This window comes from Colletes latitarsis, chromosome 6 (genome assembly GCF_051014445.1).
Source record: "Colletes latitarsis isolate SP2378_abdomen chromosome 6, iyColLati1, whole genome shotgun sequence".
In the NCBI taxonomy this organism is placed as follows: Eukaryota; Metazoa; Arthropoda; class Insecta; order Hymenoptera; family Colletidae; genus Colletes; species Colletes latitarsis.
In genome coordinates, this window is record NC_135139.1 from 15,997,039 (window position 1) to 16,015,998 (window position 18,960).

Sequence of the window (18,960 nt, forward strand, 5' to 3'; positions counted from 1 at the left end):
ATCCATTCTATCTCTGAGTTCGCATGATATAAATATGTACTCAAATAGGTATGTTCCTTATACTAAATAAATAAATGAAATAAAAAAGATGCAGGTTAGGAGGCGCTTGAACTCGAAAAATATTTTTCTGAGCCTCTGCGCTTCAAGAAAAGGATTCGTTATTTAATACTGTCCTGTATAAATTGTTTTTATTGTATATAGACTCTAGATAATTTCGAGAAAAACATTCACATTTCTGTAGGAAACCGAAGACATTTCGTTTTCGTGTAACAAAATCCTGAACATAGGGTTAATGTAAACGCCTCTCGGGTGATTTCAATGCATGGTAATGACGCTATTCCCGGGCTCGATTTAAATATTCAGAGTGTATTCTAACACGCGGAGCCCATTTCAACGGTTGTTCGAGGACACAAAAACAATGAAAACAATGGATGCAAATGTACTCTCTATTTTGTTCTTGAATTACAGTCATTTTTGTAAAATATTCTTAACTACAAATTCAACTAGTACAACTGATTCTAAAGCGTTCGTGTTCGATGCTTCATAGTTCTAAGCTTTATCTATCATATTTATTATAATTATTCGATTATGTATGCTATTCTTTAATGAAATCAACCACAACAATTCAGTGCAAATGGGTGAGCAGGGATAATTGATGATAATGTAATCTAGCTTGCATTCCTTGATGGAAGATTACATTAACAGGTCAATCTTATGTAAATTTCGCGAGTAATCAGCTGTATGAGTTATAGGAAGAAATCTATTCCCATTAGACGCTGTACACCGCAATGAAGGGGTTATTTCACATGCTTCCTGTAAAATTAACTACACATTACTGAAATACAAAAATGCTTATTACTCGGGAATAATGGGTTAAAATATGGTACGTTATATGAATTTTTTAAATTACAACTGATGTCAGATAATCGGTTCAAGTATTCTTATTTAGAAGTGGCTTTGAAGCTAATACAAGTAGTCACATGCTAGAATCATAATATCAATATTGTACTAGTGTGCAACCTGTTTACATGAAGTTCAAAGACACCTACAGTTGATTTTTATTAATGTTGCTTCAACTTGAAAGATCATTAGCGACCATAGTTACTATTAAAATTTATGAAATACAATTTAGTAGATTATGACTCTCTATCTTAACTTCTTTTAAGTATCCATTTATTTGATACGAATTCCTTTCTCATTTCTTCTTAAAAGTTTATCTTCTTAAAAGCAAGGAACTAACGAAGTAAGATGAAATAGAATTTTTCTAGAAATAGCAGCCGATACAAACAGGAAGATGGATCGCGCTAGAGTTGAAATAGATACTAAATTGCTCGTTAGAACGTACTAGGTCTCGTAAGCATTGAATTTTTTCGTGTCACGCGTCGAATAAAAGACGGCATTTGCGGGTAGCTATGGGAACCGAAGGGTTAAACAGTTGATAAGTAATGCACAGCGTGTCGTACACGTGGGAACGTGGCTTTAAACAGAGGCGCAGTTGATCAGTTTGAGCCCTACCTATAAGGCATCGATCCTCGTTAGCAAGGTGTCAACGAGGCACACCCTCTCCTTCGTCGCAAGTCATTACGTGGCACGTAATTTCGGAACGAGATTATCGGCATCATCGATCTCGACGATAAGAAGCGTCGCTATTAGCGCGAGTCATTACACTTTCGTCGCCCGGAACGCGGCCAAGAGGTTAAACAAGCACCAGTGAGAGGTTTCCTCGGATTTAATCGCGTTGCAGACACGCCTAGCGTTCGATTCTACGAGCCTAGCGCCTACTCCCCGGACAATGTACTTCTCCCGGCTAACAAATTGATTAGTATAATGTCGGTCGTAAGGCGTGTGCGCGCACGCGATCGTTCCCATCGCGGTAACGTTTCACGGCGATCCGATAGATCTCCGGGGATCTCTCGATTCGTAACACGTGCTACGGGTGAAAGCAACAGTGGGTCGTAAATTCGCGCGGCGCGTCATCGATCGGCCGCGATATTCATAAAATCGCGAGCGAGACTAATGGCGAACCGTTTCGCATCGCACCGTAAAACATTCTCGATTAATGATTTTAATTTACGTGGAACCATTTCGCAACGCGCCCGATCAAAAATCCCCCCTGTTGGACCGGTATCTTAATTAACCTTTGGCTCGATCAATTAAAACCAGCCGTTCGATTAATCTCCGCGACTGGAAAAACGAACGTGCACGATCGCTTGATTATTCCCGAACACGAGATCGCGCAACGATCGTCGAACTTACCGAAAGTATCGTTAGCGGAAGTGGATGACACTGTACTTTTATCAAAGTTCATTTTAGAAATTATTACTTTATTGTAACTCGAAGTAGAGGATGAACAAAAAGCTTTGCTCCAAGTCTTAGAGAAGAGAAAGAGAGAGAGGAACGAAATTGCCAATGTTAATTGCTTCTTAGATACAAGTAGCGATTATCATGAACCATTTTAGCACGTATACTCGGGAAGGGGCGTGTGTTAATGACACGGGTAGCACGATAGTCATCCGAAAAACGAAAGATCCGGGTACCGGCAATAATGTCCATCGATTCGTTTGGTCCCAGCAATCGCTGATTCATCGACACCGAGAGAAGCAACGAAGCTAACCGACTTGTTCTTGCTCGATTTCGCAGGTGTATCCCGGATGGCGGGGACGTTGGTTACACGATGACGGAACTGCAACCGTCGCCGCCAGGATATCGAGTCCAGGATGAGGCCCCGGGCCCACCTTCCTGTCCTCCGGGCCCATACAAGTACGCGAGTCACGGCCACGGGAGCGAGCCTACCAATTTCAAGAGTACCTCGTCGTATCCTCAGGAAGGTTATGGCCTTAAGCAGAGTCCGTCTCGGACGGTGCCTCCTAACGAGTACTATCGCCGCAGAAACGACGGCAGGAGGTCCGCGGAGAACGAGCTCGAGGCTGCCAACGCAACAAAGAAAGCCACGGTTGCCGGTTACAACGAAAGTCACAAGAAGAATACTGCAGGCTATAAGAATGACAGCGGGTACGCAATCTCCAATCGAATTGTAGCCGCGTTACTTCCTCCCGTTCCGTTCGTCGATAGTGGCAGGACCGACACGACACGATATTTCTTCTTTGAGTTTAGAATAAGAATAAAAACCCTAACGTTTTGTGCTCCAATTGTTTTCAATATGAACGACTAGCAGCTTGAAGGCAGTTTTGTGGTGTCGTTTTTGAAAATTGGAAGTGTTTTTTTTCCTCGCAAAATTTAAAAATGCTTTATTTCATTTTTTATTCCTTCGTTCGGTTAATTTAGTTTGTGTTACTATAAATTAAATTTGAAGAGCCGCCATAGTAATAGAAATATAATTCTTATAATTAACATACAAGTTTTTAACTTGTTGCAACAATCATGGTGTTCAAACATTTAAACTGATTGAATTTTCTCAAGTTTGATCGAGTATTCAAGCTACTTGGATGATCAAATACTTAACTAATTTGAAAAAATGAGATTTGTTTTGGTTTGAATTTCAAGTACTTGAAATTGATGGTGGCATAATGTAAACGAACAGCGCATTTGCAAATAGAGTACAAAATTAACCGTAAAAGGAATAAAGCGATATCACGCATCGTCTATACAGAATTAGTAGATCGATCAAAGAGTTCTTTTTTCGTAGTACATCAACACTATTAAGACTTAAACGGTTTCCAGCTGCCTCAATTATCGAGGTGAAAGCGTATTACAGAATAAAAGAAGCCCAGCATTTTGCTTTTGCTCGAAAACTTCCCATTCGATTAGATGAACCTGTGCGTACATCGAGCAAGATCGTACGTGTCTACGTATCTATCAAACGCAACGTAAATTCTGCTCGTTATTTTTACGAGCGTCGATCAGTCTGGATCGCGTGCTTCATCCTATTAACCGGGGGGTCAAAGCAAGCATCGATCCCCATTGCGTGAAAATTAATTGTTCCATTAATGAAGAACAAGTTTCCATGGCCGTGTTTGCTCGCGCTCGTCTATAGGGGCAGCTTTTTGCAGTAACGATAAAAGATACCGTTTGGCAGCCAATTAGACGTTTCTGTATTAGTCCTGGCCCACTTAGATTTCGCGATAGGTTGTACGTAACGTTCCGCGGCGTCTGCCCGTCGTTACGAAGACGGGGTCCAGGAACGACGGTTGCAATTATAGACTGATTATACGCATTTCCAGTTACGTTGAACTTGTTGACTATTCCATAAATTATGCGGCAGCCACGCATCCTGGTAATAAAGTGGTTCAATGACATCGCGCCGGAGAGGAACCCGTCGCCTACCGGTTGCCAGGGATTGCTAACGTCTCGCGGAGTGATTCATCGAGTACCGAGCGCTAATAACTACTGCGGTTCGTTCGCGTTCTCGCGGTATAATTGCTCCCACGCGGCGAGACGATCGAACGTTTCCATAAACGATCGTTCGAGAGCGGATGACGGGCGGAGCGTGCGCCGTTAAAGGATGCATTTCCTTGTTTGTCCGAACAGGTACAGCGAGAGCCTCGGATTCGACAGCTACACGCTCCCTCTCAATGAGAGAGACGAAGCGTCTCCGCCGCCAACGCCGCCGGTCAGAGACGCGTCCAGCCTCAAAGGCGTCTGCTATGGGCCAGGACACGAGAAGTATCCTTCGTGGCCGAGCGCGCCGGAGAGGCACCCCGACGAGGACGTTCACAGCTCGGCCCATAGCGGATCCCATCGTTCCAAGTCCTGGACCGATCACACCAATTACCCGAAGGAGAAGCCTGCCCAGTACACCAGACCGCACACGAAGAGGCCCAATCCCACGTTCACGCAGCAGGTGATGTATCCTCGGATCCCCACGGGTTTTGTCAGCTCGGTGCTCGTTTAGCCTTCTAAAAGTAGAAATTTGATGAGAATTGTTGTCCGATTCCCTCGAACCCATGTTTCAGTGTCGTTCCAAGACAGATCGATTGCTCCTCGCGGTCTGTGCCTACGGATTTTTGCGAAATTTAAATGCGTATACTTGGATGGGGCTCAAGTTATCCTTTCACTGGTTTCTGAATTTTTTTTGTTAGAGACGGTGCATATTTTTATTAAACCTTTTTTATAGTCATGGTGTTTGAAATACTGTCAGACCACGAACTCATAATGGATAGATCCATCATCAGTGTGCAAAAGTTCATTAAAACTTAAGTACTACACTTAAATCTGTCTGTAAGAAATAGATGAATTTACGATTTTTGCCTATTTACAGTAATCGTTTCCTAATATTCGCTGGCTCGGTTCCGCGACGTGAACAGTATCGAGGGAAAAAGTGCTGTACAAATGAATTTGTCTCCCCGAAGCTATTGACCATAATAAGTTTCTACTTTCGTTGTTTTCAATTGCAGTAGATTGGTAATTTGGAGTAAATTTTCCGCAAGATTGAAATATCGTCTTTACATTTTAAATACCATAAAGGAAAAAAAGTACGTAGTTTGCGAGTTTTAAACCATCGTTTGTCAGTAAGAAGTTTAATAAAATACAAACGTAGTTCTTGAAGCTTCGCCTATAAAGTATAGTTATTTCAAGAATGGGCATTTTGTAATCAACGTCATAATGAGCTGTTAAAAGCGCCGGTGCGACCCGTTTCAGGTAACCGATCCACGCGCTCGGCTGTTATGGTCGGCTGACCACACCGTTTTCACACCATGTTATTTGAATGCAGTCTACGAACGAAATCGGCAGGTGTCATAGCCGTTTCAACGATGCTATTTATACCTTTACAACGGTTTTACTGTTCTATTCTTTCCTGGTAACACTTTTTCCATAATAATCAGATTTACAAGCGTCCGTCGTCACCTGTAGCAATGGTTAGAAAACTCGGTCGATCTATTTTTATCGGTTACTCTTAACGTTACGGGTCATTAATTACATTGAGCTGGATTAAATTCTACAAACCGTGGCAGCAATATACCGATGAATAATATTTTTCATTAACCAATGAATTATATAGAATTCACACGTTTGTTCCTGATGTAGTTTCAATTTAATTCTCATGGTAGAAACCTAAAGACTAGAAGCCATTAAATCGATGACTAAAACTCCACTCAATATTACCTACATTGCATATTTTAATTTCAGCAAAATTCGAACTCCATTTATCAAGAAAAATTTCTACATTAAATGATAGTAATATTGTCAACCACGAAATTGTAACTTCGAAGATTTTACGTTTGAGGATAGAAAAACGTGATCGTTACCGAGTCTTAAGTGTTTCACGATCGGCAATCGTGATAGATTTTCTTAATAAAGTGCCGGCAGATGTTGCGCAGCCTCTGCTTTTAAACTAAAAGCGACGCGTCACCGTACCAATTAACTTTCCGTAACGCGGCTCGTCCGAGCGTGTACGGGCGGCGAGTATTCCCTCGTGTCGCGGCGATTACGAAATTGAAAACTCATTTGCAAGGAGGCGAAGCACTTTCGACGGTGTTAACCAGTCACGAACGAACGGGGGAGCTTATCGCGGCGTTTTCAGCTCCGGCCCCCTGGTAATCGTTGCGAAGTTTCACGATGGCGACGACGTCCGTACGGGGAACAGGCAACCGAGTGGCTCCGGAGGAAGTTTAATTGGTCGAACGTGTCGCGTCGAGCGTCGGGAACGGCGTAGGTCAGAACCTTGGTAAATCGTGCTGCGCCCTAAAACGACACACATAATTAATCTCCCACACCCGCACCCTCCTTTCTCTCGGTGACATAATCGTCGTCGACTACGGCGACTTCCCCCGAAGTAGGCCGGCAATTTCGAGACACGCCGTGTGCCGACCCGTGTCCCAGCTTTTAATTCCATCGTGTACTGCGAACGGGAATTCCATTCTTTCCTGAGTCGCTAGAAGAACACTGGCCAGGCCACGTTAGCGCGCCCGTAATTCATTCGGCTTTCCTTTTGCTCAATTCAGAACTTCCTTATTAGCCCGCGGTGCTTTTTGCCAACCACCGTAATTAGCTCGTTGCCCGATAGTTTATTTTAAACGAACCGTCTTGATACTCGATGGGAAAAGAGGGCTCGTATGGCAAAAACAGGACACGATTTAAACTGAATTACGTTAAACAGTTAACGTAAACGCGCACACCACGCGCACGATTATGCAACGAATTACGCACTCGATCGTGCACGGGGTTAGATAAGAACAGTTACTACGAATGGCTCTTAGAAAGAACAACGATTTTCGCGTTGCAGTTAAAGACCGTAATGGAACGCTGCGAGAAGATACCGGCCGAGACTTTCGAGTCGCGTAATAGGAACAATGTGGAAGAGGAACCGAGATTGTGGCCTCGCGTGGATCGCGAGGGTAAAGCTCTGGGGGATGCGGAGTACGTCGTGCCGTCGCCTCCTGAACGCGAGCAACAGACCAGTCAGACCCTCAGCCATGCCGATCTGGAAGCCTACGTCAGGAGCTACCAAGATCCTCAAGTGTCCCAGGTACAATGTCTGGCTAAAAGTATTTTCTTCGACTTCAAAATTCGATGTTGAAAATAGCGTGAATACATCAGTCCAACTCGTTATACAGGGTGTTCGGCCACCCCTGGGAAAAATTATAATGGGAGATTCTAGAGATCAAAACAAGACGAAAATCAAGAATACTTATTTGTTGATGGAGGCTTCGTTAAAAAGTTATTAACGTTTAAAGTTCCGTCCGTACTGAATTTTTTTCTAGAAAGTGAGTAGGATTTCAGGGATAGGTTTGTTAACCAAAAATTATTGCAATTGACCCCCGCTCCCGAAAATAATTTTTCCAGAACGATTTGAAATTTTTTAATTTTATCGAAAAATTTTACACCTTCTCGAATTTTTTTCTCGTAAATGGGTAGGATTTCGAGGGTATGTCTAATGACCAAAACTGATTGTAGTTGACCCCCGCAACCGAAAATAATTTTTCCAGAACGTTTTGAAATATTTTTTTTTCACCGAAAATTTAGGCACCTACCCCCTTTGTCGATTTTTCTTAAAAATTCGTTTTTGATTTTTAATAAATTTGTTTGACGTTGTACGGAAATCTTGCCTAATACTTTTTTGTAGGTACCCATGAGCTCTACTTCGGAAAAAAGTTTCATTGAAATATATTCACTATTGTAGGAGTTATGGTCGTTTGAAGTTTTGACCATTTCTATGCTGTTTTTCTCATTTTGCGAGGTCAAGGACCAACTTTTCGAATATTTTTACGATTTGTACATATTATACACTAAAATACGCGTAGATTGCTTTTTTAAACATTAAAATCGTCCCATCCGTTCAGAAGTTACGACGTTTTAAAGATTCGCACGAAATTTCGGGGTAACATTTCTGGCCAGAAATGATATTTTTGGTAAGGAATTTTTTTCTCGAAAGTGGTTAGGATTTTGAGGGTATGTCTATTGACCAAAAACGATTGTAATTGCCCCCTGTAACTAAATATAATTTTTTTAGCATGATTTGAAATGTTTTAATTTCGTCTAAAAAATCAGTACCTACTCGAATTTTTTTCTCGAAAGTGGGTAGGATTTCAGGGGTATGTGTATTCATATTCTGCAATTTTATTATTAGACTCGTAATCGAAGGCCGCAAAAATCACTATATACCACTTTTCTTCAATAATTTCTAAACTTGGTAGCCAGTTTTTTCGAGATTTTGTCCTAATGCACTCTGGAATAATACTACACCATGCATTGAAGTCTCCCAAGCGGCGTGTCTGATAACTCTGTACCTCCTGGTCCATTTGAATATGTGATAGCGATCAGAATCGTATCGTGCAGGAATATATACATTATATTCATTGCTGTTTCATGGTTGTTCATTACATTCTATAACCTTCAAGTAAAAAGCACACTATCATTTATTTACCACGACAAAATATAAGTGGAGAATTTTTTATTACAAATCTACTATCACAGATCTAGTCTTACAGCATTAATTATGAACCACTTACCCACCTCTCTAACCGACGAGTCATTTACACTAAAATATTTCCATCGATCTAGGTGGACATATACCGGGAGGCAACTCTAACACAAGCAGGTCTCGAGGAATACACGAGGGTGCAACATTCCCAGCAGGCCAGCTACGCACAATCCGAAGGCTATCACAGTTACGTTTCCAGCGTGGATTCGACGACGAACACCCCGTTCCTCGACAGGTAACCTAACCAATACTTTAAAACACAATTTATTTTCTACCCTGCCACGCGCGTGTTAACATCATTACTATTTCAGATTGCGAAGAGACAGCGAGGCGGTGGCGCAGAGACCAGCTTCGACCTGGGAGGACACTTCCAGGGAGGGTAGAGACAGCGTAGTGACTACGTCGAGCGGAAGCGCCTCCAGTAGCGAGACCTTGAAATGGCACGGCTCGATGTCGGACGTCAGCGTATCCAGCGGACTGCCGGCGCGACAGGGTGCGTCGGATCGATGGCACCACGGATCGATGTCGGACGTTAGCAGCGTGAACGGCGGAATTTTGGCTCAAAAATCCAGCAACGGGTGCCACGACAAGTGGCAGAGTTCCATGAGCGACGTGAGCAGCACCAGCTTGTCGCCGACTGCGAAGGGCAGACACAGCGAGAAGTGGCCGGACAAGTGGCAAGTGTCGATGAACGATCGCAACAAACAGAATCAGGGTAGATCCAGCCTACCTGCTGTGATCAATCATTGCAACGCGTCGACCAACGTGGCCGATGTGTCGACGGTTCGGGAGAGCAAGTGGCAAGAGTCGAACATCGACGAGGAATCGTTGGCGGACAAGTCGCAGACGAGCAGCCAGTGGGACAATTCGGTGCGAATCGAAGCCGACAAATACGGATCCCTCGCTCAGCCGATGTCTCAGAGCCCGATACGTCAGCAGATCGGCCCATCGAGTCCGCAGAGCCCGGAGGCTTGGAATCCTATTCACGGGTCGATGTCGGACGTCAGCCAGACGAATGGACTTCCGTGCAGCAAACAGTTGATCGCTCATAGTGCCAGAGTACAGACACCGCAGAGACACCACTCCGAAAGCGTGTTGTATTTAGATCGAGAAAGAACCCAACGCAAACTGTATCCCGTCAGCACCACGCAACCTCAAGAGTCTACGCAGTCCTCAAGGTACAATATACATAATCTTGATCAATTTAAATTTTATTCCCGACAAGTACCTTTACTGAATTTATATTTCTTTTCAGAATGAACTCAACGTTGCCGCAACAGCCGCAGATGACAGTAGCGGAACGTATAAACGAGTTGGAGAAGCAGCAACAGCAGCAGATGCGTTACACGTACTTGGATCCGGAAAAACGCCATCGGGTCTCTGACCCAACGTTGAAAGCCATACAGAAAAAAGCGTTGCTCTCCTTTTATGAGAGACACCATCAAGCCTCTTGGCGATCCGAGCCACAGCTAGCCCAAGGCTCCGCACCCGCGCCTCAAAGTCCACCACCTCAACCGCCCCCGCGTCCCAGACCATCCTCGTCCAGACGAGCCAGCTCTGCCTCCGATTATGCTAGCGGTGCTTGGAGAGAAAACGGTAACAGAAGTCAGAATCAGGGCAACGGTGATCTACCGAGTCCCAAGCATCAGCACAGCAACAGCTGTGGCAGCCTTTCCACGGACTTATTGGGGCCCGTTATAGTCGGTCCGGCTATATCGATCGATGATTGGGTACCCGAGAGACCACCCAAGAAGCCTCATCTAAGAAACGTTTACAACGATCGCGTGCCCAGCCCAGACTTGCCTCCACCTTCGCCTCCAACGGTGACCGAGAACGAGGTCCACGATTGCGACGATCCACTGCCACCTCCACCGCCAGAACTCAGCGACGACTGCTTCACAGACACTCAGCAACGCAAGTCCAACAACGCGCACCATCAACCGGAAGAGTCCAAGATCCGCGACAGATCCTGCGATCGTCACAAACTCGAGAGACACTCGACGAGAAGATCGAAACACGGCTCTAAAAGAGAACACGACAAATCCTCTGGGAAGTCCTCGCCCAATTCGCCCGCGAAACCAGTGCCCCAGGACCAGGATCAGCATCAGTTCGTCAGAGCTGCCATAGCGTTGAAACACGTAGACTCCGAAATGGTGCTGGAGAACGGTGTGTCCGCCGGATTCGCTACTCACAGAATGGTGGCCACTGGACGGTCCAGCTTGAGATACCCGTCTACTCAGAAGTTAATGGTGAATGGCAGAGTGACGCCAGCGAGAAGAATATCCGAGGAGCGGCCTTTCCCTAGCAGACCTCCGGCGCAACTACCTGATCTCATATCGCAACGATACAGCGATTCCGGAAATCAAAGGCCCGCTCCTCAGGTTCCAGTGGAGCCACGAATCGTTCGACAGGAGTCCATGAGAGTGGACAGAACGAGACTCGACGTCTCTGGCTTGCTCAGAAACGATTCCACTCAGAGGTTGGAGTCGTCCTCCGGCCAGAGACCTCAGCCCCAAGTGCCCAAAAGTGTTGACAAAAGTGCTTCGAACGGCCAGTCGAGCCAGTCGCCTAGACCGAACTACTTGCCCGTTCCAGAGAACTCGAAGAGCGCCTCCAAGTACCTGGAGGGCGGGAATCACGGTTTCTCGATCGGTAGCCCCGTGAAGACGGGCTACGAAGCCAACTCGAAAATGTTCCCCTCGGAATCGAGTCCCCAAAAGTATCACGAGCCTCCGAAATACGTGCCGAATCATCATCAACGTCATGGTGACGCCACTCAGAGGAACTATTACGCCTTGCCGCCCAAGTACATGGACACACCTAAGCAGAAGCCTCAGCCACAGTGTCCCACGGATAGATACGGTGGCCCCGGGTCGCCTAGTTCCCCGCCACCGCCTCTGGCGCCACGACAAAACACTCCGGGCAGAAAATCGCTACCACCCCCGCCGCGGCCTGCTCCTCCCCATGCGCTTCAAGGGTAAGTTCGATTAGTTTTCAATTTACTTGATTTTCGTTGATTTCTATCGTGAGAAGCTGACTAGCGGGACGACACAATCGCTCCGCCCATCCCCACTTTCGTCGTTTCGACCAATAGTGATAGAGTAGGCATGAATCAAACCCGCATTCCTTTCGCTAGTCAACTTCTCGCTGACACACAGTAGACGCTCGTCACATTATTCTTTGCGACGTTTATTGCACGACGACCGTAACATTGCACAAAGTTTTAACGTCGTTTCAAAGGTGGTACCGCGCAAGTTTTGGGAAACTTTACGTAGACGATGTTGTCGAGATATGTTTATGATCGCGAGGATCTTGGTCGTTCGTTTAACGGTCGTCGATTAGCGGTCTCCAGGGTAGAAACAGTGGTCGTTGCAGCAGTTTGATCCACGGAACGCACACGATCCTGTAATTGCGATGTAATTGAATGGTAAATGGCTGTTGCCTCCGCGACGCGGTTCCAGGATTGTCCGTTATACCCGCTGCGCGATGTCCCGTCGTACGTTCTTATCCTGCGATCGATCGGTTGAATTAAAGGTAACCGCGGGTACACCTTCCTCCGCGCTGTCGATGGAGATTATTAACGATCCGGGAAGATCGATAGATCACTCGAGAAGACGTTGCGTCGTCGCCCAAACCCTCGAGCATCGCTTTGGGAGAACACCAAAAATTAAGTGCGTATCACGCACGTTGAAAAGTCGAAATTGGTCGTGCAACGCGATCAACGATCCTCTCGAACAGCATCCATAGCATGGAAACTATTTACGACGTCGATCGTCGCTATTATTTCTCACGATGCATGAAAAAATGATTTACCGTGTACAATTTACACGGGGAATCTATCATTCTAAATTTCTCTGATTCGAAGCCACGGGATCGTTAGCTGTCAGAACGAACGTTAAATAAGAATTACAGATTATTCGAGTCGTGATGTTTTTCGCTATTTTTTTTTTCTGCACTCGATTAAATCCGTAAACTCGTAAATCCCGAGGGATCAGAATACCGATGCCGATAGTTCGGCGAACTCGATGCACTCGGCGGGTCGTTAATTATTTTCTCGTTCAGTCGCTCGACCGAATCGCATGCATTACCATCGGATTATCATTGCAAATCTAACGGTGCCCATTACCGCCGCTGATTTACGAGCGTGTGACTTTCCCTGAATCGCGTCCGGCGAGAGTCTTAAATGACATCGTCGCTGCGATACGCGTACGATCCTTCGGAAACGTTTATGATCTGTGTTTAAATTAAATCCTCGTACATCGGTAAATTCCACATTAAACTCTCGAACGTTTGGTTTCCCGTAATATTCGCATTACTGTGCTCACGGTGGAGCTCTTTATCAAGATCGAGAAACTTCTGAATTATAACATCGAAATCGTGGTACATGTAATCGAGATTTATAGAGGAGAGACTACATTTACCTTCAAGACTCTGGATACACGCGTTAATGAGATAGACATTTATACATTTTGCAACTATATGAAATTTATTGCAGATATCCTTCGATGAATATCGCTTAAAAAATTCTAATTTCTCGTCATTTTTCAATTATTTTTTTCAGTATACTTCCTGTAAGGTCTTCTTTACGAGACTACGTACAGTTAATGATCTATTTAATTGCTTGACGAACTAGAAGATATTATTCGTTGGAGAATTTTTAGATGTATTATTCTTTGCAAAAATCACCATAGCGCAAATGAAAAATCCTGTTGTGTTAGGACAATTGTTTTAAAATACGGATCAAAGACGATCACAGGAGATGCGTTGCATTTTGAAACAGAGACCAGGGGGCTGCATGGGGGGGGGGGGCAGAGACCTGTGACCCAACGCCTCTTTGTCCATCGGTCCGTGGGTTTTTAGGTCACGAGACGTTCTCCAGTTCGCAAGAACGAGATGTGTCGTCGACAGGGGTAGCGAGATAACGACGGTGCAAAAGGAAATTAACAACGGATTAATAATAATTGCATGGTCGCGGAGGATTCGTCGGGTTGGTCCGTTGGCGTGGGTACAGGATGTAGGCTCGATCTCACGGGACGATAAGTCTTTTCACCTTTCTTTTGTTTCGTTCTCGCTCTGATTGGGTGACCAGCTGGCTTCTGTGACGGTCGAGCGGTCGTCCGACTGCTGGGACGCAGAGTTCGCGGTCCGAGAGGTTTCGACCTCGCGACACGGTTCGAGGAGTAAACGTTCGGCTCGAGGTTCGACCTTCGACAGGAAGAGAAGACAAGGGATCTCCGGAGCAGCTGGAGAACCGTTGCATGGTTTCCCTCCGTTCTTGTTGCTCCGCGCCTCGGTGCCCGTTCGGGGTATTCGAGCCCGCGCGCGGAGGCTTAACCTTTCGGGCGAACCGAGCCGCGAGGTAGAAATGTCAGAAAAAAGGTTACCGCGTGGCACCAGGGGCGTGTTAGCCTGTTCTTCGACGCTCGATTATGCTCGCCGTGGCGCTGTCTGCTCCGTTGCCACACGATGAGAAGAGTAGAACGCGTGAGAATTTTGTCGACCGTTTCGCGGACCCCTCGACGAGACACTTCCCATTTATGGCGCTGCTAAATGCACGATCGAGCTCGCGTTAAAGGAAACCAGGCCATATCACTACAAATTTTTCAAACCTCTTCTTCTACACAGTATTTATTTGTATTTTAAATAGCAAGACTAATTTTGTTTAGTCGTATATACGGTGGTCCCTCGTTAACGTTTGCTAGTTTTTCCCTCGATATTGTTCACGAAGTCATCCTTCGAACGTTGCAAATCTGATCATTAAATGTTCATACATAAACTAACTGTATATTTTTTAAAACGTAGAAAACGAAGTTTAAAAATAAGGAAGAGGAAATACACAAAGACTTAATGTCGAACGCGATACAAAAGATCGATGCCTGGTAACGTTATTTACAAATCAGTCCTCACTCTTTTAAAGTTGAACTAACCCACGAGAAATACACAGCTTTTAAAAGAAACAATACGATGAAGCCTAGCAGAGGTAACAATGGACAATTTCCTAATACCTCCCTCGATAACGTTGGCGTCACACGCTCGAGCCAGCGAACGTTAACGAGGGATCACTATACTCAGACTCAATATCGAAGATAAAATCGTAATTCGATTGCCTAGATTTGGCAATCGATCACTCGTATACAAAGTTTCGAAGTCTGCGAGCCTTCCATCTGTAAGTAAACATATTATATGTCCCACAGCACAGTGAACGTGTTAAAATTTCTTAAACGTAGAGAGCGGAATCAGCGATACCCGAGAAATCGCGTGATTTACTTTTCACCGATAAAATCTACGTTGGCACGGCCCGACGAAAAATTCGCTGATTCGGATCGGAGATCCTATTCGATCCGGTAATCTAATCGTGGCAATTGCTGCCGCGATTACTCTTCGCTGTTATATCTAGTCGAGTGCATAGGAATGTATTTTCACTGGAGGTGTCTTTCGGAGTACCGGGCGCAATTAAAAGTCTCGACGGAAATTCAAGTAGCCGAGGTTTCGCTGAACGGCCGGCGCAGTCCGCGCATAAATCGACCCTGTCGGAGAAAAAATACGCTATGAATTTACGCAGGCGATACTTCTCGCGAGGAATTACGCGACCACCCGTGGCGTTATCGCCGATTCTCATTACACGGCTATTTTCGCTTTTCGTCACGACGAGTTCGACGCGTTAATTGGCCGGTGAATTCCTGCTTGGGCGTTATTCGTGACAAGCTAATGTCGCGTTAGTTTGCTCCCAGAGCGAGACCAAAGGGTAAAAGAACATAGGAGGTTTCTGAAACTCGGTTATATCGCATTTATAGACATTTTATTTCTGATTTAACTTATAATGTCCAAATAAGAGAAGATCGAACTGGTGTCATCCAGACCTAACCCAGGCAATCTTCGTTTCCCATTTTCGACGCATTTCTTCCTTTTCCCTGTTGCATCGCCAAGTAAAACTCGTTTCACTCGGTGCCAGCACCTGTGTATGGAGGCAAGACCGCGACCTCGACAGGGTAGCCAACGACTGCGTTGGGTATCGCTTAACACCGGTTGTTCCTTGTCTCTCGACCAAGTCGGATGACAACGCGTAAGGGTATATCTGGAGAAGAAAAAGACGTGTGTACACGGCATATCGTATTATCGCGAAACGAATGACTACGATTTTGCCGATTTCATTACGGATATAGATATGCGAAGACTCGGAACGATTATCAGTTTGAAGACGTCGATGTTTGAAAGTCAGATATTGAGCGACGCGACTAATTTTAATCGCGCGACGATCCGCTTTTGTTAACATGTTCTAGTCGTTTGTCAATCCTATGTGTTCAATGAACACTGTAACGTCAATTATTCGCAGACTTCGATTTCGAATCACACCGAAACGAACAAAGAAGAACCCGTCGCGATCGATCATCCGCGTTGGGTAAAAATGTATTGCTTTCTGTTTGTTTTGTCGATCGTACCAGACCCGATAAGCGATTTCAAGAATACTGGAAAAAACAGCCGTGTCTGTTTGATCGCGGAAATGATAGATTAACTGGAAAATATACAACGCTTATCGAGCCCGGTTAGATTTATCGACGATCGATCTCGCGAAAAGCATTACGAGTGTAAACAATTGACGCGCGATAGATTTTTATCGGCACGATCGAAACACGTAACGCGCATTTAATTAGTTTAAACTTTCGAGTCGTAAAAATGATGTATGCTCCTGACGGTTCTCGTCGAACGCGTCCTGTACAAGTTTTACGATTATTGCCTAATTGTTGGAGCTCTACGCGCGATTATTCGCGACGTGTACGCGTAGATAACCGTGTCGCAACAGTGTGAAGCAACGATGTACCGCATCTGCTAATTATTAACGGCAATTAAAAGGAGAACGACACGGAGCTATTCGTTTCAGCAGAAGTACCCTTCGTCGGATGGAAACTCGAGCGACGAACAGCTACTTCAAAACAGCCTTCCACGACGTGTAACGTCCGCCCTTCGTGCGTGGCCAGACTCGTTTGACGACTTGTTAAGGAACGGGGTTAATTGCATGCAATCCCGACTAATTCTAAGCGAGTTTAGGAACGATAGTGGCAATACTGGTGGCATACGCCTTCATTAACCGACCGATTAACATGCGACGAAAAGAAAGTAGTCAGCGTAGTATCCGAACTTCGTAACTAGACGTGTACTGGCGTAACGATGTTATGTCACTTTCCTTTGTTAATATAAAACTAAATTCTTCCCCTCTTTAAACGGTGAAAATAGACCCACGGATAATAAATTGAAAAGATTTTTAACCGATTGCTTATCCAGTCCGGTTGAAATCGAAATGCTTCGTACGAGGCTTACGTGTATTTATGAATTAATTTTATTATTTTTTTTTAACGATGCCAACCATTTTATCATAACACTGTGAGACATTATTTCATTGTATGATAATTTTCTATACATTCGGGACATATTATTATTTCATTGTATGATAATTCTCTATACATTCGGGGAACGTTACATCGTTCGTGTTTGTATCTACTTTGTTTGTTTTACATAAACTGCAGTGACAGATCGATGCATAATTTGATAATTTCTTTCAGTTTTATTTTTACTTTTCAGTCGCGTTTTTAAATTCAACGTTATATTGCAATGAAGAATCTGCTCTAAATATTCCTAACATGTCGATCAGTAACGTCTACTGGGAACGCCCTCGATGACCAATCACTGAACTTGGTAATTAATAGCTCGTTGTAATACTACAGCGCTTATAACTTTCTCTCGTAAACCACTTTATAAATTACGCATATTAATGTTGTACCCAGTAAGATATTACGCAATTAGCTCCTTTTTCTCTCTGCGTTCTACAAGATTTTGCAATGTTGCTACATATTTTAAACGCGAACAATTAAATTTAATATATACACGTCCTGTAATCTAAAAAAAAATTAAAAGGCTTGAAATACAGGTAGATTAAATTTAAATTCAATTAATTCGAAGCCTTGTATTTATACCATAACACCTCTTTCCATTATAGAATGCTTACTTTTTTAAAGTGGAGAAAAGCTAATAATGATGTTTAAGAAGTGAAGTCAAAACAAATTTGAGCACTTAAGGCTCGTGATACTTGTACTAAACTTAGAAATATTTATTTTTTGTTCTTGAATATTTACGAACTTGTTCTATCTCGTCAAAACACACATTTCATAGTGAAATATCCAAGGACTCCAAATAACATTTTTTATTAGAGGTTACTAGAGTCTACGGAACCCATCGTTTTACGTGACAAGCATGACGCGTGTTGACAGGACTGACATAACTGGCATATCTTTACATACGGACGGTGTTGACTCAACAAGCGAATCGAAAGTGAACAGGACCGTCGAATAAAAACGTGGGATGATGTACTATATAATTTCTGAGTTATATTTTTGAAACTTTCACGGCCCAGATGTATAAATATTGCCTCAACCTTACAAGAGTAAGTCGTGTCTTCTTGGAAAACTACTACGCGTGCATGTAACGTTGCATTCAGCTTTATCAGAATTTGTTAAGATACACTTATTCAGATACAGGTCTTGGAATTCTTATTTATTATCACGTTGATTAATTTCTCGATAATTCTAATATCTTCGTTTCCACAACAAAATTAAACGGATGTGGAATCGAAATAAAAATATTTAAAAATACAAATTACAAACAACTATGATAGCCAGAAAAACGGCTTCCAACTCGAGCCACGAGTAATTTTACATCTTATTAATTGACAAGCTAATCGTTTGGGTATTACTTAACGTTGCTCGATTAGTTTCAATATTATCTACAATATCCGGCTGTAAGTAAATACTTGATATCTATTAAAAGAACCGAATGACAGTTATAAACGATAAGAAAGCACGTTGGTGCTGAAATTACATGGCCTCTCTGTAAACCAGGTGACATTTCGCGGGACCAATTTTTGCCAAAATCAATATTTACGGAGTTAACGAACTGGTTCCAGTTATGCGTCTCCGTACAGCCAACAATTCGGACCAGGGAAACTTTTTGGCATTGTAAAGCCACGTGTTAGTTTTGAAAAATGAGATTTCGCGTTACTTCGAATATTATAAAAAGGTACTCGTATA

The 18,960-nt window shown here is 43.9% G+C and overlaps 1 protein-coding gene across 2 annotated transcripts in view; it reads left to right on the plus strand.

Moving 5' to 3' along the window:
* The window catches only part of Shrm (shroom), a 221,458-nt gene that overhangs the window by 127,796 nt on the left and 74,702 nt on the right, over positions 1–18,960 (plus strand). For both annotated transcript variants that reach the window (XM_076767551.1, XM_076767552.1), the window contains exons 2-7: positions 2,641–3,012; positions 4,489–4,801; positions 7,184–7,426; positions 8,962–9,116; positions 9,193–10,059; positions 10,137–11,858. In XM_076767551.1, coding sequence (XP_076623666.1) covers positions 2,675–3,012; positions 4,489–4,801; positions 7,184–7,426; positions 8,962–9,116; positions 9,193–10,059; positions 10,137–11,858 — 3,638 coding nt within the window. In that variant the 5' untranslated portion in view covers positions 2,641–2,674. The remainder of the gene's footprint in view (positions 1–2,640; positions 3,013–4,488; positions 4,802–7,183; positions 7,427–8,961; positions 9,117–9,192; positions 10,060–10,136; positions 11,859–18,960) is intronic.